Genomic DNA, 22,541 nt, shown 5'->3' with positions numbered 1-22,541 from the left:
AGGGCAGCCCGCTCTCCCCGTTCATTGGACAGCACGCCCGTTCTCCCTTCGCTTTTCCCTAATCGAGTTGCGAGAACTCAGGCGAAGAGACGCAAGAACTTCCAAATAAGTCTCTGGGAAACCAAAAACGCCCCTTTTATAGGAGACAAGCATTTTCATCTTGGGATCTGATTGGCTCCGCCTGTAAGGGCTCCGCCGAGGCCGCGCCGCGAGTGGGAGGTTTGAAAATGGAGGCGGGACCGAAGAGGCGCGGCGGTTGAATCTCACCGACTCTTAGAGGAGCCAGTTGGTTGTTGGGCGTTCAGCTACCCGTCATGGAGGCGCTCTCTTCGCCGCAATTGGAGGCGCTCAAGTATAGCGAGTTGCAGTGCGTGGCCAAGTCGGCGGGGCTGAAGGCTAACCTCAAGGTGAGCCCTGGGCTGGCCAGGCGGGCGGGGAAGCCAAAGCGTTTGGCGGAGCTGCGTAGAAAGCCGCGAGCCGGGCTGGTGGGCCCCCGACCAGCTCTTTTGGGCAAGAGGCATCCCGATACCTCTGTTGTAGGCTAGACATCGCGAAGTTCCCGCCTCGAACTAAACCTTGGGAGTGGGCATAACGTGAGTCGTGAATCCCGCCATTGCAGTTAGTGGACTGATTTTGTGATTTCGGTATGACCGCTTGGATTTTATTACGTTGGTAGTCTCTTCACTAAAGCATGGCTGGGGAATTCTGGGAGTTGAAGTTCACACGTCTTGACGTTGCCAAGTTTGAAAAACACTGATTTAGTATAATCTCTGATTCCTTCCCTGCCCTTGTCATCGTAACAGTTGATGGAAATCTGGGTGACATGGTACCTGGGATTTCATTTGTCCGGTTAAAATGTGTAGCTGTCTCCCCTAGCCAGTATGGTTTGGTATTTTCAAAGAATTTCCCAAAGATAGATTCATCTGTGATCCCTACCACCTTTTTCAGAAGGACATGGATGCCGCTGGAGTTAGAGATACTGTGCCTTCAGCTAAGCAAGACTCAAGAGCTAGAATTGCTTGAGTGGTGCTCAGAAGATAGGCTGGAAGCACCTAAAGATATGCTGACGGGCAAGGTGCCCATCCTTGGGGCAGCTGGAGTGGAGGCAAATGTATCACAAGTGTATTAAGGTTCTTAAAGGTTTTTACACCTGAGCTGCAGTAATTTGATTTATAATGGTCCTTTTTGAATCTTGCTCTCAAATTATTTTCTTGTAGGCAGCCAAGCTGTTAAATGTGTTAAAGCAGCACTTCCGTGAAGAAAATAAAAATATGGTAAGTGCACGACATTTTGACAATTTCATTAAATCTTTTTCCTCTAGCTATGGTATCTTAAAATAAAGTAACTTCCTTCCATGTAATGACGAACCTCAAACACATTATTTAGCTGCCTGTCTATGTGTCTGGTAGGAGTGAATTCATATCTGTGTTTATCTGATTTTCTTTAGCATAAGAGTTTTCAGGGCATAATCCAGTATGAACAAATAGCTTATTGGCTGTTGCTACGGAACAGTACCTTATGGTTTTTGTCACTGAAACAAATAATGTGAAGGTGATGATAATATGGCTTAGTTTCTTTTGTGTAGGGTCACAAAAGGACATCTCCAGATACTGAGGAACAGAATGGCAGTCAAATTTCCATAAATCCATCCACAATCACCAAAAGGTGTAAAAAACAGAAAGATGGTAATACACAGGGAAATACACAAGAAGAAAATCTTAATGAAGAGAAAACAGAACTGGATTCAGAGAAAGAGGTGATACTATTTATATGAAATCTTTGTAAGATATGCAAGTTCCCTGTTTATAAGGTTGGTTGGTTTTCTGTGAAAAGCAAGAGCTGACAGAAATATAACACATCTCATAATAAATAATTTATGAATTCAATATGTGCTGTATTCTTGTTTAATGAAGCAGAAATTTTGCAGTTTGTATAAATTACACAGTGCTATGTAATTTATTTTGCAACATTTATTCTGTTAATTACCAGGAAGTGGAAGTTCCTATGTATGCTTCTGGAACTTTTCACTAGCCTTGACTAGAGAATACTGTCCCTTTTATGTCTACATTATTATATAGAGCTACTATACTAATGGGGATAGGAAGTTTACTGAATGTGATAGAAATTGTTTATGAATAAACCTATATAGATGCACTGCCTATGTAAGAAACATGAGGTGAAATCCCATTATATACTTCCATTAATTCCTCTGTTTACATATTATAGATTTTTGAGCACAAATAAAACATGCTTAGATTTTATGTTGTAATCCAATATTTATTTATTAAATTTATATCACTGCCCATCTCCCCCAATGGGGGACTCTGGGCGGTTTACAATAAATAGTATTAAAAACATAGCCACATTAAAATTACATTAAAATGTACATAAAAACAAACGTAAAATCCAAGTGGAGATGGAACACAATCACTAAGCGTTGCTATGGCGCCAGCCATCCCCAGATGGAGCTATCACTCTCCCCCTCCCAAGCAATATATGCTTTCCTGAGTATATATGAGTATACAGGTAGTCCTCAGGTTACAACGGCATTTGGGACTGGGATTGCTGTTGCTAAGCAATGTGGTTGTAAAATGCAATGTCACCTGACTACATTGCTTAGTGATGACAATCCCAGTTGTAACCCCAGGACCGTGCGGGTCATTAAGTGGGAAGAGAGAGTCCCAGGTAAGAAGTGCGGGGGTGGTTGGGGGAGGCCTTGGAGCGAGTTGTGCTCAGGCCAGTGCTGACCTTGGAAGGGCCATTGCAGGCCGCACATGGGCCAGGGGAGGGCTGGTGCAAGTGGGTGCTGTGGGCGGGAAAATAAGCAGGAGCGACTTACTGAAGCAAACTGACCTTTCCTGCTGGCTTGCCCATTGACTTTGCTTGTAGGAAGCTGGCAAGGAAGGTCACAAATGGTGATCACAGGACCATGGCTCTCTGAGACCTCATAATTGTGAGCTGGGCACCTGAGCGCCCGGATCGCAATCATGGGAACGTGGTGTACTGCGATGGCCAGAACTTCAAGGACTGGTTGTATGTCCATTTTTTCAGTGCTGCCCTAACTTTGAACGGTCGTTGAAAAAATGGATGTAAGCCGAGGGCTACTGGTATATTGAGTCAGTATATGACTCGTTGAAATCAATACATCCTGCATATATACTGTAGCTGTATTTATCTATACACACACACACACACACAGAGAACAGCACTATTATTCTTTACAAATGTATTTTATATCTCCCACACTATGTTGTGCTGAACAGTATTAATATTTTGTATATTCTTACATAAACTTGTTATTTAATTTTGTGATTAAAACTGGCAGAGAAAAGTGTGGTGTAACTTTTAGGTTTAATTGAAGCAGTCATGAATACTGTATGAAAATAGCTTTTTTATTCTTTGTAGCTTAAAAAAATAAAAAGTTGTAAATTTTATCATGTAAAAAATGGTATATAGCTACATTTGACAATATTTCTGCTTTCTGTGTTTTCTATTTATATTCAATTAAAGGAATACTCAAAATATGAAAATTCAAGTAAACCCTCAATTGAACAGACTGCAATTTTAAAAACTTCAGATGGAAACAATAAAATCTGTCCTGTACACTGTATGCTTCTGCATGTGTGTAAGATCCCATTCACCATTTTATGCATGTATAAAATCCCATTTGGATTTAATGAACATCAAAAGATTTACTTGTATATAAATTAAGCATATATAACAGAAGGGGGAGAGAGTTTCACCTACATTTTTGAACTGCAGGTCCTGATATTGCGAAAAAATTGTGAAGGGAGCCCGGATGCAGGATTTGGAAAGATACTGAAGATAAACCAAATTGATGAATCACAAAACACTGGAACAGCAGGAAACTTAGAAGATTTTCTCACTCCAGGTCAACAAAAAGAAAAACATTCTTCTAAGCAAAAAGGAGTTAAAAGTAATTTGCATTTATAAATGGAATACTTGTTTTGCTTAGAAGCTTAGGAAAGGTGTGGGCAACTTGTTTGATGTGTTTGTCACTACCTTTTGTCTGTAAAACCACATAGGATTCTCAAAAACTGAACATAGTTTGGAGGTAGTAGTATTTGAGAGCGATAGTGTTCAGTGTTGCCCTGTCTAACAAACCAACCATAAACCTAATGTGATGGAAGCTTGGATGCTATAAACGTGCAGTATTTTCTGATGTATCTTAGCTGCTCTGACCAGATATCCTATATTTCAAGCAGGGTAGTTCCTACTACAGGTGGTCCTCACTTAACCATTTGTTTAGTGACCATTCAAAGTTATGACTGCTGAATGAATGGTAGTTACGACCAGCCATTGCAGCGCCCTGTGGTCATGTGATCAAAATTTTGGCACTTGGCAGCCTGCCCACATTTATTTATTTATCAAATTTGTTACCACCCATCTCTCACCAGAGGGACTCTGGTCGGTTTACAATAAAAATAGTGAAGACAATTTATGATTGCAGCATGCACTTTAACTCCCCCCATCTCTGCCCTTTTGGCCATCCTGTACTCTGCCACCGCCACCTACTCCTGCTGCTCCCTGCTGTCCCCAGGTGACCTTCATTGCCTTCCTCCTCCTCCTGCTGACAAGGCATGCCTGGCCGAGGGAGCTGCTAGCCTTTTGTGAGGCTGGAGAACTCTGAGGTCCTCAGCTAATGTCTTGTATTTTATATCTTTTCCTCAGCAATTTGAGTGAAATTAGAATATCACTATTACATAATCTATTTAACATAATTATTGCTGAATTAACTCATGAACTATTATGCTTGATGGAAACTTGCAGAACCAGATGTGACCAACTTAGAACCTTAAGAACTTTAGGAATATTTTTGAAATTATGACTGTTTCATAGAAATGCATCTGATCTGTTTACATCAGTTAAAACTTTTCCAGATTCTCATTCTGGAAAGAGAACTACTTACCCAGGAAGCAAGTCTAAATTGGGAAAAATAGGCATAATTTCTACCACTCCAGGTAAGTTACAGGTTAAGTGTAATAACAATATGTACAGAATGTTTACTTGTTTATAAATCAAAACTTTTGAAGATATATTTTGTGAGTCCTTAATATGTTCAGCTGATGGTTCTTTCATACTGACATGAATTACTCAAATACAAGAGATTTTCTGTTTGAAAGGAAATCTTTAATCATATCTCTGATACAATTTCTGGTAATTACATTTATAGTCTGTTTTAATGCTCAAACCTTTTTCATTAATTGATAATCAAATTATCTGACATTTGTGTGCATCCTTTGTGTTTTCTTACATAAGATACGTAGTATCTAGGAATTATGTATCTTACATAAGATACATAATATCTAGGAATAGATATTGGGTAGACTCCATGCAGCTCCCCAGCACCCTGAGCTTCTGCTACTGAAATTTGGCCGAACGGTTGATTTTGGCATGGAGTTTTTTCCCCTCCATATTAAGGTTGGAAATGAAATGTCAGCCCTTCCAGGTAAACCAGACAGGAAAGACGACTAGATGAACGAATTCTACTTTATTGTAAGGCTATGTTAATAGAATCTTGCAAGCCTGAAAGTACAAATCTCCCGCCCTGCCTATTTATCGCTTGAGTGGTCAGGGCAGGTCTTTCCCAAGTTTCTTCTTTAGACCGTTATCCCCTTGTGGACGACCTTTCCTTTTAACTGATCGTTCCCTAGGCAGTTCCCTCTGTTCTCCAAGGTCACCCTCACATTCCATTACATCAAAGCAGAAACCTCAGGGTGGCAAAAGAGCCCTGTTTTACAACACTAAATTTTGTCCAGTTTTGCTTACATGATTTTGGGTTATTTTTGGAGGAGATTTAATATGGAAATGGGAGCAATTTGTCTCCTTGAATTTCTTCCTTTCTTAGATCTGAAAAACACCAAGAATAAAGTTGGCCCCATTCCTCCCCCTAAAATCATCTGCAGTTCACCAAGTAGTCAGGGGAGCAAGCTTTGGCACATACCCCTGAAAAAGCTTCCCATCCTAACCTTTTCACACAGCTCTTGTTGGGTTCTAGTAGACAGTGCTAGAGGAAGACAATGGCAAGTCACTCATCTATTGTTGCCAAGAAAACTACATGAATGTGTTTGTGTAGTCACCAGCACTGAGCTTAACAAAGTCTTCACTTTTTAACTGATTAATATATTTTAAGCATATTGGAAAATTGGGAAGGAAATTGGCATGTGGAAAAATAGAAGCATGTTCAGAGGAATTAGGATACTGATTATAAATTTCTTTGTGAAAGCTTTTAAAGATGACTGTTTCTTAAAACACTTATATGATGTTTTGATAACTTTGATTATATTGATAGTTGTGATGTTTATATCAAGGACTGTTCTATGCAAGGATCAATAGAAATGAAATACAATGAAAAAATGGGAAAAGATATTACTACATGGGAAACTTTTCAGCAACAGCCAGGACACCCCACCCCCCAAAAAAGTATTAAATCAATAGTTCCTTTATTCTACAGGCTTTTTAATCAGTGTCCTATTTAAAAATGTATCCTTATCTGCAACAATCAACATACAGTTCTAATTGAAATTATTCAACCCCCATTGTAAATCAGCTTGATTGTCAAAATGTACAGACTTTCAGCTATTTGCAATGAACAAAGCAAACAAAAGCAATTGAAATAGCTCAACACATTGAATGCTTCAAGTGATGTCCCCAAAGTCAACTGAAAATGCAACTTATAATGACTTCTCCAGTCTCAAAATTATTCAGCCCACTGAATAGAATCCGTCACAACAGCACACATACAGTATGCAAAACAAGTGTTGTCTCAAGCACACCTGATGCAACTAATCAAGGGCTTCATTAGTTGCACCAGGTGTGGTTGAGCTGGGACACATGAAATACCTGAAGTGGCTAGGGGTTTATTGAGTGTCACGTTTGACTGCCTGTTAGAAATACAGTATGGCTAAGTCAAAAGAATGGTCCAAAAAGGTAAGATAAGAGATCATCGCCCTTTACAAACAAGGAACAGGATACAAAAAGATAGCAAAGGGACTGAATGTTCCTAGAGACACCATTGGAAGCATAGTTTGCAAGTTCAAAGTTAAAGGAACAGTGGTGACACTACCTGGACCGGGCAGAAAAAGGAAGCTGTCAATGGCTGCAACCAGATTTCTGAGAAGGCAGGTTGAAAGAAACCCTCGGGTGACAGCAAAAGACCTGCAGCAAGACTTGGTGGCAACAGGCACTGAGGTTTCAGTGAGCACAGTAAGACGTGTACTAAACACAGAAGGTTTCCATGCCAGAACTCCAAGACGTACACCACGACTGACCCAAAAGCACAAGAAGAGTCGGCTCCAAGATGCTCAAAATCATATAATTAAGCCACAGAAGTTTTGGGATTCTGTTCTGTGGAGTGATGAAACAAAACTGGAACTTTTCGGCCCAATGTATCAGCGGTATGTCTGGAGGAAGAAGAATGAAGCCTATGCTGAAAAGAACACTGCCTACTGTTAAGCATGGTGGTGGCTCGGTGATGCTCTGGGGCTGCTTTGCATCCTCTGGCCCTGGAAACCTGCAGTGTGTGGACTGCAAGATGGATTCATTGAAATATCAGGAAATCCCAGGAGAAAATGTCATGCCGTCTGTAAGGAAGCTGAAGCTTGGGCATTGCTGGCCCTTCCAACAGGACAATGATCCCAAGCATACCTCAAATTCCACTAAGGCTTGGATGCAGAAGTAGTCCTGGAAGATTCTACAGTGGCTATCAAAGTCATCTGACTTGAACCCCATAGAAAATCTCTGATGGGATTTGAAGAAGGAGGTTGCAGCACGCAAACCCAAGAAGATTACTGAACTGGAGGTCATTGCTCAAGAGGAATGGGCTAAGATTCCTCAGGAATGCTGCCAGAAGCTGGTGTCTGGCTATGCATCTGGTTTGCAGCAGGTCATAACAGCAAAAGGGTGCTCTACTAAGTACTGAAGATGCTTGCCATGAAGGGGTTGAATAATTTTGAGACTGGGGAAGTCATTATAAGTTGCATTTTCAGTTGACTTTGGGGACATCACTTGACGCATTCGTTGTGTTGAGCTATTTCAATTGCTTTTGTTTGATTTGTTCATTGCAAACAGCTGAAAGTCTGATTTGCAATGGGGGTTGAATAATTTTGATTACAACTGTATAAGTTCATATGCATGTACACTGTCCTCTATCCTTCCAGTGGAAACAAAAAAAAAGAAAAAGAAACAGTAAAAATAAAACTTCATAGCGAAGGAATCAAAAAAGGAAAGAACACTGAATGTGCATCAGAGGAAGAAAAGAAATAACTGAACATGGAGGGAAAGGAAATACATATTGAATCTTGACAATATACAGGGAGTATCAAAGTCAGGACCCAGAGACTATTATATAAATTACATTAAATGTTCAGATTGGTTGCTATTTCCTTCTAAATGCTTTCTTACTCATTTAACACATGACCTTTGAATATTCCTAAGCACAGTAACATTTTGTGGAGTCCTTGGTGCTCTGTGAGCATTGTTGTTTTCTTGCAGACATTTCAATGCGAGCCTGAAGATGCTGCCTAGTCTGGCAATGAAACGTCTGCAAGAAAACAACAAGGCTCAGAGCGCATCAAGGACTCCACAGTTAAACTCTGAGCTACAGATATTTTCTTCGATTAGCAACATTTTCTATGAAAAAATTTAATAAAACATTGTGATTGGCCTATGGGGCCCAACTTTTGGTACACCTTGTATATCTGTATAACTTCATTTAAATTTAAATGAGTAAGTGAGCTGAAATAAACTTTATTCCAAATTAAATGTACTCCTTTGTTAAAAAATATTTAATTTGCCACAATGCATGTCTTCTAAGACATTCTTTGTTCTTGAATGACTTTTCTTGCTTTAATATCAGATAAATGTTTAGTCTTAATGTTAAGAAGCTGCATATTTGAATGAACTGGCAAGTTAAATGAACACAAGAAAAATGTGACTATAAACTTTTCAATATTGTAGATTTTAGGAAACTTCATGAGGCTCAGTTCAAGAAAATGTTATCTATTGATGATTATATTGAAAGGAAAAATAAAATGATGCTTAATTTCAGCAGTTCAGTTAATGAGATCAAGGTAAGTGATCTTTTTCCTACCCCAATTATATGAAAAGTATCCTGAATGAAATTAGGTCTCTCATTCAGTCTTATTTACAAGAAAAGATGTATAGATGCCTCTTAAAAAGAATTTAGCCATTCTTCTTTTGGGAGATAGTTCCGTCAATTCATTCTATCAGCCTTTCAAAAAAAGCAAGGCATGGTTATAGTCATGGCTAGCTTCCCATTTCACTGAAGTAGGGCAGCAAAAAAATTAAAAGATTTTCCATTGAATGTTGGAAGTGTTCAAACCCTGGCCAGTTTAATAAGACATCATCCTGCAAAGGTTAAATCCAATGATCTGTTTAAGGTATAGATTTGTTTATCAGTTCTTTCAGTCCTGCATCTTCCCCCAAAACAATGACAATTCATATTTTTTGCCCAACTAGCAAATGCCAAGTGGTGCTTCCTGTATATGACTAGATGGTAACAAAAACAGGGTGAAAGCCCTGAAACCTTGAATTGTGTTGGATAGGAGGACTTGCTGTGGAAGTATAAAATCTACCCCCCCCCATAGGTTTAGGGAAAAGCCATTATTATCTTCAAGATAGCAGCTCAGACAGTTGGGCAGTTAGGAAAAATGATGACAAATAAGAAGGAATAGCAGCATTCCTATTTCACTTCTAGTTACTCCAGAAATTAAGCACTGTACAGAACTGGCAAGTACAGGTAGCCCTTGGCTTACAACCATTCATTTAATGACCGTTGGAAGTTATGACAGTGCTGAAAAAAGTGACTTACAACCAGTCCTCGCACTTACTACTGTTGCAGTGTCCCTTTGGGCACTTGGCAACCAGCATTTATTTACGATGGTTGCAGCGTTCCAGGGTCACATGATTGCCATTTGTGACCTTCCCAGCTGGCAAGCAAAGTCAATGGGGGAAGCCAGATTCTCTTAACAACCATATGTTAAGGGCTGGGGATGTTATGATGGGACCCAGAGGGCAGGCCGTCTTCGGGGAAGACGCCCCCGGTATTTATTACAGGTAGCGTGTTCCGGCCCTCCGTGGTCATACCCAGGCCCTGGACGGCAGATCCTCATGAGCCCTGGTCTTCGGCTGCTGCTCCTTAATGCCAGGTCAGTGAACAACAAGGCCCCCCTCACATGTGATTTAATCACAGAGGAGGGGGCAGATCTGGTGTGTATCACAGAACTGGCTGGGCTCCGAAGGGGGAGTAGCCCTCTCCGAGATGTGCCCGGCCGGGTTTCAAGTGTGGCACCAGCCGAGACACCAGGACAGGGGAGGAGGAGTGGCAGTTGTCATCAGAGAATCTTTAGTGGCCTTCAGGGGCCCTGCTCTGTAAGTGGCCGGTTGTGAGACCCTGTTTTTCAAGCTGGGATCCCGAGAACAGTTGGGGGTGTTGCTGCTGTACCAGCCTCCCTGCTGTGTAGCAACCTCCCTGCCCGAGCTGCTAGAGGCTGTTTCGGGGTTGGCAGTGGAGTTCCCCAGGCTTATGGTTCTGGGGGACTTCAATCTGCCGTCCCTGGGACGTGCCTCGGAGACGGCCTGGGAGTTCATAGCTAGCATGGCAGCTATGGGCCTGTCCCAGATCATTCGAGACAGTGGTCACACCCCAGACTTGGTTTTCTTGTCGAAGCAGTGGCAATGTGATCTGAGGGGAGGGTTAGATCTGTCCCCATTGTCATGGTCAGACCACACCCTGGTGACCCTGAGATTCTATTGTGCCACCTCGCTCCACAGGGAGGCTGGACCCATTCGATTGGTCCGCCCCGGCGACTGATGGACCCAGCAGGGTTTCAGAGGGAGCTGGGGGTTATTCCCGAGGGCCTGCTGCATGGTCCAGCAGAGGTCCTAGCCACGGCCTGGAATAGGGCCGTGGCTGGGGCCTTGGACAGGATCGTGTCTGTGCAACCTCTCTTGCCTCATTCGACCCATCACTCCCCGTGGTTTACGGAGGAGTTGAGGGTTTTGAAGAGGGTTAAGAGACGTCTGGAGCGTCGCTGGAGGAAGACGAAGACAATCTGACCAAACACAAGCTAGAGCCGCTATTAAGGCTTACCTTGTGGAGGTAAGAGCGGCAAAACGGAGTATTTCTCCGCTATTATTGCATCTGCAGAATGCCTCCTGATGGCCCTGTTCAAGATCACTCGATCTCTTCTGGATCAGGTAGATCGAGGGACCCACCTACAGGGCCGTTCAGAAGAGTTTTCACAGCATTTGCAGGATAAAATTGTTCAGATCCATTCTAAGTTGGATTCTAAGCGTGAAGCGGAGTCTGGGGAGATGCCAGGGGAATGTACTTACCCTGTTATCGGGGAACGGTTTGATCCTGTTGGGCCTGAGGAAGTGGACAGGATTCTCCGGACTGTGAATGCAACCACATGTCAGCTTGACCCATGCCTTTCCTGGCTGATAAAATCAGCCTGGGGAATGACTTGTGGTTGGGTCCAGGCAATGGTTAATGCATACTTAAGGGAGGGGATATTTCCGGTTGCCTTTAAGGAGGCCCTGGTATACCCCCTCTTCAAGAAGCCATCCTTGGACCCTACTATACTGGGCAATTTTCGCCCTGTCTCCCACCTTCCCTTTTTGGGAAAGGTTGAGAAGTGGTTGCGTTGCAGCTCCAGAGAATTCTGGAGGAAACGGATTATCTGGACCCCTTTCAGTCAGGTTTCAGGCCAGGATATGGGACGGAGACCACATTGGTCGCACGTATGGATGATCTCTGGCGGGAGTGGGATGGAGGGAGTGCATCCATCCTGGCTCTCTTGGACCTCTCAGCAGCTTTCAATACCATCGACCATGGTATCCTTCTGGGGCGGCTCAGGGGGTTGGGGGTGGGTGGTAGTCTTGTGCTGGTTCACCTCCTTCCTCCAGGGCCATTCCCAATCAGTGGTGATAAGAGAGAAGAGATCCGGTCCTCGACCTCTCCACTGTGGGGTGCCGCAGGGTTCAGTACTCTCTCCTCTCCTATTCAACATCTACATGAAACCGCTGGGTGAGATCATCTGTCACCATGGGATGAGGTATCATAAATATGCTGATGATACCCAGTTATATATCTCCATCCCGGGTGAAGTAAGTGATGCGGTCTCCACCCTTTCCAGGTGCCTGGGGGCTGTGGGGGCCTGGATGGGGAACAACAGGCTTCAACTGAACCCTGGTAAGGCAGAGTGGCTGTGGATTGGTGGCCCCCTGGGTTCCAGGAAGTTGTCGTCTTTGGTTCTGGATGGGGTGGCACTTCCCCACTCGGAACCAGTGTGGAACCTGGGGGTCCTCCTGGATTCGCGACTCCTGCTCGAAGAGCAGGTGGCAGTCATGGCCAGGAGGGCCTTTGCACATCTCCGGGTGGTGCGTCAGCTACACCCATTCCTGGACCGAGATGCCCTCCAAACAGTCACTCATGCCCTTGTCATCTCCCATATAGACTACTGCAATGTGCTGTACATGGGGCTATCCTTGAAGAGCATTCGGAAGCTTCAACTGGTCCAGAATGCGGCTGCGCGGACAGTTACCAGTGCTGTAAAATCAGCCCATGTGACACCACTGTTACATGAGCTGCATTGGGTACCAGTCTGCTTCCGGGTCCAATTCAAGGTGTTGGTTATCACCTTTAAAGCCTTACATGGCATGGGACCAGGGTACCTGAGGGACCGTCTCATCCCTATAACATCGACCCGGCCAGGCAGGGAGGGCTTGCTACGGACCCCATCAGTAAAGAATTTCATCTAGCAGGGTCCAGGAGGCGAGCCTTCTCTGCAGTGGCGCCCGCCCTTTGGAATATCTTGCCCCTGGAGTTGAGATGGGTTTCCTCGCTCTCGGACTTCCGGAAGAAACTGAAGACCTGGTTCTGCCACCTTGCTTGGGAGCAGGAGAGCGATAGCTCCACCTGGGAATGGCTGGCGCCGTAGCACCTCTTAGTGATTGTGTTCCATCTCCACTTGGATTTTACATTTATTTTATTTATATTTTAATGGTAATTTAGGTGGTTATGTTTTTAGTGTCATTTTATTGTAAACCACCCAGAATTGGGGGAGATGGGCGGTGATATAAATTTAATAAACAAACAAACAAACATGATTCGCTTAACGACTGTGGCAAAAAAGGTTGTAAAATCAATTGTGACTCACTTAATGACCACATCCCTTAGTGAATTCTGGTCCCAGTTGTGGTTGTAAGTCAAGGACTATCTCTATATTGTTTAACATTTCAATTACTGATTCCACATATGATCAGATTTTAAATGAGTTAGCTGGAGAATGCAGTGTGGGAATTATGTCCTGGTTATCGCACTCAGTTTAGCTAACCCTTGTCTAGCTACCATCTATCACTCTATCATAACTTCCCTTTTGTGGAGATCCTGTTATGAAAATGTCTGTGATAAATAAAAATAATCCTAACCATACTGAAGGGCTTGCTCTGTATTTTCTTGGCTTCAGAGGTGAGTAGATGAAATGAGAGAGGGACATTTTCAATCAAGGCACTACTGTAAAACTTAAAGTTGTCTTCTGGGTGAAAGATATCTATCATAACTCCTGTCTGATTTTCAGCTGGAAGTGAAAGCATGGCTCTTTATATAAACTTTTTGGTTAGAGTATTGATATGATAGGGCTTTTTTGTTAGACCTATTAACTTTGGAAGCTACATTATGGACTGACCATAAAGTAATTACATTTTCTTAATTTCAACTGGTTTAAGTTTGCAGGAATTTAGAACTGGCTCAAATTCTGGCTTAGGACCATGTTACTTTTTTGTTGCTGTTGACGTACCACTTAACGTTTCTGAAAAATACAGGAACCTAGCTAATGACTACACTGAGCTCAGGCTGACAATCACAAGAAACCTGTATCTTACAGCAAATATTGTATAAGTATTTCCATTATTCCTTGTGGTGACAGAAGCTGGATGAAAGAAAAAGAAAAGCAGTACTACTTTTTAACAAATTGTGTTTCTGTTTGGAAATTTGTTTGTCTCCATGTCTAGCAGTGGTCTTAAAAAGCATTCTGATATTTTATTATGAAACACTGTTATGAGTGAAAAAAACTCCTAGGTCTCTAATTGCAGATGCTGGCTAAGAAGAATAAGTCTCTGAAGACTTCTCAGAAGGAAAATCTAAATAGTAATTCCAAGGTAAGGAAAAATTCTCAGTTAAGAACTTCCTTTAAAAAAATTATCTTTTTTGACCTCAAACTTTTTCAACTAAACCACACGTTAAAATGTGGAAATGTCTCTCGTCTTTGCAGGTACGTTCCGGTTCCAGAGGGCTTTTATTAAGTTCCTCTACTCAAAGGAATAGGCTTTCTGCCACAGGCACTCCAGTAAAACTGCGGCATTCAACACGCAATTCTCCTGGCACTACAAACAAAAGCATTTTATCTCAAAAATCATCCTTTAGTTCAACCAGTCTTTCTACAACTAAAATGAATGTCAGGTAAGAATATATGTGGCATCAGCCCTGATGAAATAAGAATAGTTACATGTAGAAATGTGTTAATTACCAAATTTAATGTTATAGTATCCAAGTTTGTATAATAAACATGTTTTAATAAAAAATACTTAAAATAGTTTTGACTTCATCAAATTTTTGTTGCATTTTCTCAGTGTAAAAATGATGTATGCATTTGAGAGAATGATTATGTAGAATCCACAAAAGGTTTTAAGCACAGAGCATTCTGAGTTAATTCCTATTATTCCCTCTGACAGGATATTCAAATATTTCAGTATTTTACATATGCTTCTAGGTATTTGGATGAAGCAGATATAAAATTATGATGAACCACTAAATATTATAAATAAGTGTTTTTATTAGATTCTCTGAATCTACAAAGGACAATGAAGACAAGCGTTCCCTTATCAAGACTCCATCTAGAAAATCTCCATTTCTGAAAAACTGCACCCCAGATAATCAGAAAAGCAGTGAATGTATAACTGAGAAGGACTTCAAAGGAAAAGCAATGAACTGTCAGTCAACAGGAGCTCAAACAAATTCTGGTAACTTTTCCAAAGAACTACGTGAGTAGTGACATGCACTTCTTTTATATATGATTGCTGTGGAGGTCATTGATGCAGATTTGGACTATTATACACAGTCAAGATGAAGTTCCTTTCATTTTCAGTGTTTAATTTTATACTATACTAACTGGCACCAAGGGTTCAAAAAGGCAGTATTCTAGCATGAAACTTGAATAAATTTGGTATAATATGTACTTCCAATGTGGCTTTATAAGTAGAGCTCTGTGGATGCTTTCACACCGAATCTGTACTATTATTCCTATATTTTAAAAAGTTAATACTCTACAGGTAGCAGCACCACACCAACCTTATCTGATTTTGAATAAACTAAGCAGGTCAGATCTGGTTAGTCCTTGAATGGAAGACCACAGTCCAAGGCTGTGGAATAGACTGAAAATTCTAAAACATAAATTCCTTGCAGAATCTTGTAGTCATCAGGAGTCAAGCCCAGTTCAAGGGAATTCTTACCCTTTTACCTATATACATGAGCTCTAAAGTAAAGTCGGTAACAACATCAACTGCTTATTGATATGTTGGACTAGTTTGTGATCATATCACATAGAGTCTCCTGGAACCAAGCACTATTCAAGGGAGCGTTCCCTAGAACTAAAGAGACAACTATGTAACATAGTACAGGTAATCCTTGAATTATGATGGCAATCAGGACCAGAATTTCCATTCCTAAGTGATGTGGTCGTAAAGTGTAATGTCACATGACCACATCGCTTAGCAATGACAATCCCTGCAGTCCCTGTTGCTGTTGTTAAGTAAGGGTCTTAGGTCATTAAATGAGCACCTCCTTGCAACTTCCTGCTGGCTTCCAATAACCAAAGTCAGTGGGGAAGCCAGCAGGAATGTCATGAGTACTGATGGCGAGCTGGAAGGGGCCTCTATCCAGGGGGGAAAATGCATGCGTAGTACTGAGGAGTTAAGCAGCCATTCAAAGAGACACAGATCAGACCCGCCTTAACTTTTGGGGTTTATCTGTCTGGGTTTTTCCCACGCTTCTTCAGTTTGTTAGGATTCTGTCTTATGTAGCAGTAATAAACACTAGAGACCTACTCCTCGTCTCAGCGTGATTTCTGACTGTTAGTGTCATGAGTAAGGATGGCGAGCAGGGGGCTCCCATCCAGACTGTTAAGCGCATGCGTAGCACTGAGGAATTGGGCAGCCATTCAAAGAGACACAGATCGGGACCACCTTAACCTTTGGGGTTTATATGTCTGGGTTTTTCCCATGCTTCTTCAGTTTGTTAGGATTCCTGTTATGTACAAGCAATAAAACATTAGAGACCAGTTCCTTGTCTCAGCGTGTTTCCTGGCTGTTAGGACATCAATCCTAACAAACTCCTACTCCCATCGAAAGAGGGAGGAACAAAGAAAAATAAAGGAGAGACATTTGGAAAATGTCTTCCGAAAACCAGGAAATTCGGCAAGCCATCCAACAATTGGCAGCAGCCCTGCAACAACACCAACAACAAGTAGATCTCCAGATCAACACGTTACAAGCAGCCATGCTACAGCAGTTACAACAACCAGCTCTGATTAACCCACAACTGGTGCCAGCAGCAGCAGCAGCAGCTCCACCAGTAGTCTTGAGATCCCAGGGCAGTCTACCAGAGAAGTTTGAAGGAGAAGCAGGACAGCTGAGAACCATTCTCACACAGTGCACAATGTTTTTCGACGACAGACCAGCAGAGTTTCCCACAGACAGAACCAGAGTCACCTTCATTCTAAGTCTGCTAAAGGGACCAGCAGCCAAATGGGCTATTCCCATGGTGGAGAACAACGACCCAATTCTCAACGACTACCAGAATTTTCTGGCAGGGTTCCGAGCACACTTTGACGACCTGATCAGAGAGGTCACTGCCAGCCGGGAAATTTGGAAGCTCAAGCAAGGCAACGAGAGAGTGGGAATCTACATTGCTGATTTCAAGCTGTTAGCAGGAGATCTGGACTGGAATGAGAGTGCCTTGAAAGACCAATTCAAATGGGCTGGATGAAGAAATTAAGAATGAATTAGTGCGTCAGGGAACATCAGCTACCCTAGAAGCCTTATATCAGTTGTCTGTGGTCATAGATGCCAGGCTAGAAGAGCTCAGACAGATGCAGCCGGGGAGAGGCAGGGGCCTCAGGGCGCTTCCAGGATTTACAGCCCTCTCCACAGCACTTCCTTAGTCAGGACCAGAGGAGCCGATGCAGATCGGGGCGAGCAGGAGTTTTCCTTTGAAGACTTTCCATCGTTGCCCAGTTCCCATGGGATCTTAGGAGACATAGACTCTTATCAAACCTCTGGAAGGGAGGGGGCTGAAATGGAATGTGAATCTGGAGGGGAGGGTGATGTCATGAGTACTGATGGCGAGCTGGAAGGAGCCTCTATCCAGGAGGGAAAACGCATGCGTAGTACTGAGGAATTAAGCAGCCATTCAAAGAGACACAGATCAGACCCGCCTTAACTTTTGGGGTTTATCTGTCTGGGTTTTTCCCACGCTTCTTCAGCTTGTTAGGATTGTTTTATGTAGCAGTAATAAACACTAGAGACCTACTCCTCGTCTCAGCGTGATTTCTGACTGTTAGGACAGGAAGTTGCAAGTCCTAGGTGGCTTGCAAGGAGGCCGGCAGGCAGGTAAGTGGCTGGGTGGGAGACGGAGCAAGGGTGTCTGTGAGCGGCGGGGGAGGCGTGGTGCAAGTGTGGTGGGGCTTGGGGTGGCTGCTGCTGGGTGGGAGAGGGTGTGCAGGAAGTGGGAAGGTGTGGCCCAAGCCTGGCGGGGCTTGGGGTGGCTGCTGCCAAGTCAGGGAGGGTGCATGAGTGGCTGGGAAGGTGCAGCACGAGCACAGTGAGGTTGCACTGGTGGGGGAGACTTACCTGAGCAACTTGCAACCTTCCCTGCTGGCTTCTCCATTGACTTTGCTTGTGGGAAGCCAGCAGGGAAGGCTGCACATTGCGATCATGTGATGGCAGGGTGTTGCAACTGTTGTAAGTGCAAGCTGCTTGCCAAACGCCCAGATCACAGTCATGTAACTGCAGGGGTGCTGGGACAGCTGGAGTTTTGAGGACCAGTCATAACCACCACTCATTCAGTGCCATTGTAACTTTGAATGGTCACTGAATGAGAGGTTGTTAACCGTTGACTACCTATACTACATTTCCTAATTTATTTCTTGGACCTCTTCAGTTCGGTAAGACCACTAAGATTATCCTCTGCTTAATCTTCTGTTCCTGGTTTAGGAAAGCCCTGTATTAAAATTTGGGAAAACACCCAAGTGTTTTTTCCCGTTTTTAAGTTCAAAATTGAAATGAGTTGTAAAATAAGTTTTATCTCTGTTGATTACTGATTATCAACACGTTGGTTTTCTCCTTATAGCTGTCACTTCCTTCAAGTTTATAAATCAGACTGTAGAACCCACAAGCACCAAGAAACCAGTATTTGATCTACAAGCAAGTCTGTCAAGACCACTTAATTATCAGCCACACAAAGGTAGCCATAGTTTTTTAAAAATAACTCAATGTAAAAGGAGCATTAAAATATCAACAGTTGCAAACAAATTGAGAATTTAGTCACATGCTGCCTGCAACATGCCTTGATTTTTCCAAAGGTAACTTGTAATACACATACTAAATTAATGTACTTCATTAATAAATACTAAATTAAATCCATCATATGTAATTTGGCATATTATTTAATGCAAACTAAGTTGAAGTCAGTTCTTCATGGCCTTTTGAGTTTGTTCTTAGCCTACCCAAGAATAAAACAGTCTCCAACATTGAGTCCGTGGACACACATAAATGTAGAAACTAGGGCAAAATAACTGCTGTAACGGTCCGCCTAGTCATAACAGGTAAGTAATTTTATAGAGATATTGGAAGGAAATTGGCTAATACCGCAAATACCAAGCATACATATCTGCACTCATTAAGCACATATCCATTTCATAAAAGGAAAGTTAAAGTATTCAGATTGTTACCTATCATAACAAAAGAAGAAATTGACCATATAGGAAAAACTTGCAATGATAGATAGATAGATAGATAGATAGATAGATAGATAGATAGATAGATAGATAGGCTGGTCTATGACTAATAAAGTATCTTGTCTCTTGACCATATATTAACTTGCCTCATGTAGGCAAAATCCCCTTTCCTCACAAAAGAAACATGGAAAATATTTGCTGTTATTTGATGCAGCAGATGAGAACAGGAAAGAGACAGATAATAAACTAACACATTTGCCTTACATCAATATAGGAAAACTGAAACCATGGGGCAACCCTAACGAGAATCACCAGAGGCTGTATTCCCACAGGAGATGCTACAAAGAGCCACTTCTTCAATCCAGGCAAGTATATGATGTCAGTTTTTAAAGTCCCCGTCAAGAGCTGTGATTATTGTGTCATCTGTTGCCCTATTAAATGAACATTCAGGTAACACTGAAGCTTGTATCTTTGTCTTTTAGAATCCTACAACTTTGATCAAATGCAGAGTTTCTTAAAATTCTATATATTCTTTAAAAGAAGTTTGATGGCCCTGTGCCAAAAATTAGATCACATAGAGAAAAGGCAAGGATTTCTGCCAAGTAGCTAGGGAAATTACTGCATGAAGATAAAATTTCCTCTGAGGGCTGCATATAAGGTTCTTGAAATAAACAGTGACATCTGCCACTGGTATGCATGAAAGACTCATCAAATTCTCTATCAAAGGGTGATCCTGGCCCAGTATGTTTGCCATACTCCTAAAATCTGTGGAAGTTCAGTTGAACTTCCATTCTGTTACGAGACACTGAGGATTATGGGAGAATATACTTAGACTATCAATTAGTTTATGCCAAGCATGGAATGCAGGTAGTGAAAAGTATTGCCTGCATTTAAAAAAAATGTAATCTTAAACAGATTAGATAAATATTTTTCATAAACAAAGCAGCCAGATATGGAATTGACAGCTTAAATTAGAAATAACTCTCCAATAGTTTAATTACTCCTTCAGTCTTCTTTTAGGTTGGAGCTGAAATCTCTGTACCCCATATATCTGCACGGGGTTGAAGAACTTAAAATACATCCCCCCAATTAATTCAGACGGGGAAAGAGTCTAATTTTTTACCTATTTTTTTAAAAAAACTTTTACTTGCCAATAGTAGTAAGCCCAAAGATATATGATGAGACAGAACACATAAAATTTGCTCACAAATGGCAGTCCTACTCCTATCACTTTTTGCCTCTTATGCCCTTTTGCGTCAGCACTTGTGTGTGCTAAAACTTTTGACTGCTTCTTTTGCCTTGTCCATGAGCTGAGTATGACATATTTTTGTAATGATTCCTTACTAACCCAGCAACCAGTTCAGATTGCTGCAGCTTTTTAGTTCTTGCTGTTAACTCCTGTGTTCTGATCCAGAAAATTTCTTACCTTACCAGTAATTCATTTTGCTTTTTCTTCCGCTATCTAAGCAGATGGTTTCAGTCAGGGAGAGGTCATCCTGGCAGTTATTCCCTTGTGGGAATAACAAACTGCTGGGTAAAATCTTCAGGTGCTTTGAGATGAGGTATCATCAATATGTTGATATATATTGCCATGCCAGGGTGGGGATAATGTGGAGGTCCTGATCCAGTATTTGGGAGCTGAGGGACTGGATGGAAAGAAACTGACTAAAATTAAATCCCAGCCTGTTTGTCCAGCTATCTTCTGATTCTTATTTGGATCCAGTTATTACTCTGGACAAAGTTGCACTTCCCCAAGGAGTAGCTCTGTGACTTGGCCGTCATGCTAGACTCATACTACCACTGGATAGGCAGGTGGAGGCCATGGCCAAACAGGGGATGTTTTATTCAGCTTTGTATGCCACAATCCAGTGCTACCTGGAGTGTAGATGACTTAGCAACAGATGCCTATGCCTTTATCCTCTAGGATGGATGCAGTGCATTCTATATGGTGCTCCTTTTGGAGACAACTTTATCTTACTCCATTTGCATACTGCCATAATTCAGATTTGACTCCCTGCAATTAACATGAATATACATAATATTCAAAATATGCATGGTAAAGAAAACAATGCTTTATAGCATATTCTCTATCCATATGGAATACAAAATTTGGTTGGTCCCCGTTTTTTTTTAGAAGGGTGGTCTAAATGGAATTGTTAGAGCGTTATGTAGTTGATGGTACTGATTCTATACACCAAAGGAGATGTATTGTTTTACTAATAGTCTTTTGAGGGAGATGGGTGATGAAATCTGAAATATAAATGAATGAATGAATGAATGAATAATAGTTACCTAATTTGTTATGTTTTATGTGGTTTTTCTTGTTGAATTTTTTATATGAAAATCACCAAGAGTCTGTATGGAATCAGTGGTATACAGATGTAATAAATAAAGTACAATTGCCTTGAGTTACATAACATGCTAAGGGATGAATTAACACATTAGAATAAGCCAATGTTTGCTTTGGTCTCTGAGATATAGCTGCCAACACGGTGCTGTTAACGAATCGGATGAAAGTTCAGCTTTTTGGTGGGGTGTTTAAGAGATCTAAATGAATTTTAAGATTCTTGTTCCTTAATTTTGAAAGAAAAAGCTGCTGATAGGTTTGCAGTTAAATTTCAGCAACACAGTCTAGGGTTAGGGTAGGTGTTCTGAAGGCTCCACATGGCCTATGAGCTACCCATCCCTGCCCTAAGCTAAAAACATGGCATGGATTACCTAAGAAGTCTGAGCATTATGTCCTGGATTCAATCATCCAGCTTCATACAGTTGAATGAAGTTTGCCTTAATTTCACTTATTCATGCATTAGTGCTAACATTATTTTGTCATTTGTTGCTTAACAGAGATGAGAGACGGGAGAAACACATACAAGGAAGAAAACAAAGAAAAGACCAGAAGCTTAGCACACTGAGGCAGCTGACAGTTGTTTAAAGCTAACTCTCAAATTGTTCTGCAGATAATCTTAATATCCAAAATCTTTACTTTCTTGTAAATAATTCTTGTCTGTGCACTGTACTTAAGCTATCTATTCTGAGTAATCTTATTTTAAAATGAGCATAGAACATTAGTGCTATTAAATTCAGTTATTCAGTAGCTGATGCTACAGTCTTAGAAGGCTTAGAAACATTTTCAGAAGGGCAGCTATCTTTTCTTCTCTCAAATCTTTGCTTAGTATATACCTTAATTACATCCTAGATTGTCTGGAAACTTCTCAATAACTGGATCAACAGTTTATTGTATTAGACAATACAATCTTCTGGATATATGGCAAGTTTTAAATTCACTTAATGAGAAACTGCTTTTTATAAAAATGTCTTAATTTACTCCTAATTAAAATAATTGTGTTTACAGATAAAAGTTCATTTTTATTTTACTACTATACAGCTTTGCCATGTGTTGTCAAATGTTCTCTATCAACCCTTTTTCATTATTTATTTATCTATCATATTTTTATCACCGCCCGTCTCCCCCACATGGGGGAC

General features: G+C 41.6%; 1 protein-coding gene across 1 annotated transcript; it reads left to right on the top strand.

Annotated features, from left to right (window-relative positions):
• The first annotated feature begins 225 nt into the window (after positions 1-225).
• Positions 226-22,324, top strand: NUSAP1 (nucleolar and spindle associated protein 1). The gene is made up of 12 exons (XM_063289921.1): positions 226-407; positions 1,218-1,274; positions 1,586-1,756; positions 3,763-3,937; positions 4,887-4,982; positions 8,980-9,092; positions 14,140-14,205; positions 14,319-14,506; positions 14,885-15,066; positions 18,452-18,565; positions 19,333-19,423; positions 21,903-22,324. Exons 1-12 carry the CDS (start codon positions 315-317, stop codon positions 21,988-21,990), a joined length of 1,434 nt encoding a protein of 477 aa, XP_063145991.1. The 5' UTR covers positions 226-314; the 3' UTR covers positions 21,991-22,324.
• Positions 22,325-22,541: the final 217 nt, after the last annotated feature.

The sequence above is a fragment of the Candoia aspera genome, chromosome 1 (assembly GCF_035149785.1).
Source record: "Candoia aspera isolate rCanAsp1 chromosome 1, rCanAsp1.hap2, whole genome shotgun sequence".
Classification (NCBI taxonomy): domain Eukaryota; kingdom Metazoa; phylum Chordata; class Lepidosauria; order Squamata; family Boidae; genus Candoia; species Candoia aspera.
This window is presented reverse-complemented; position numbering and strand designations above follow the sequence as displayed.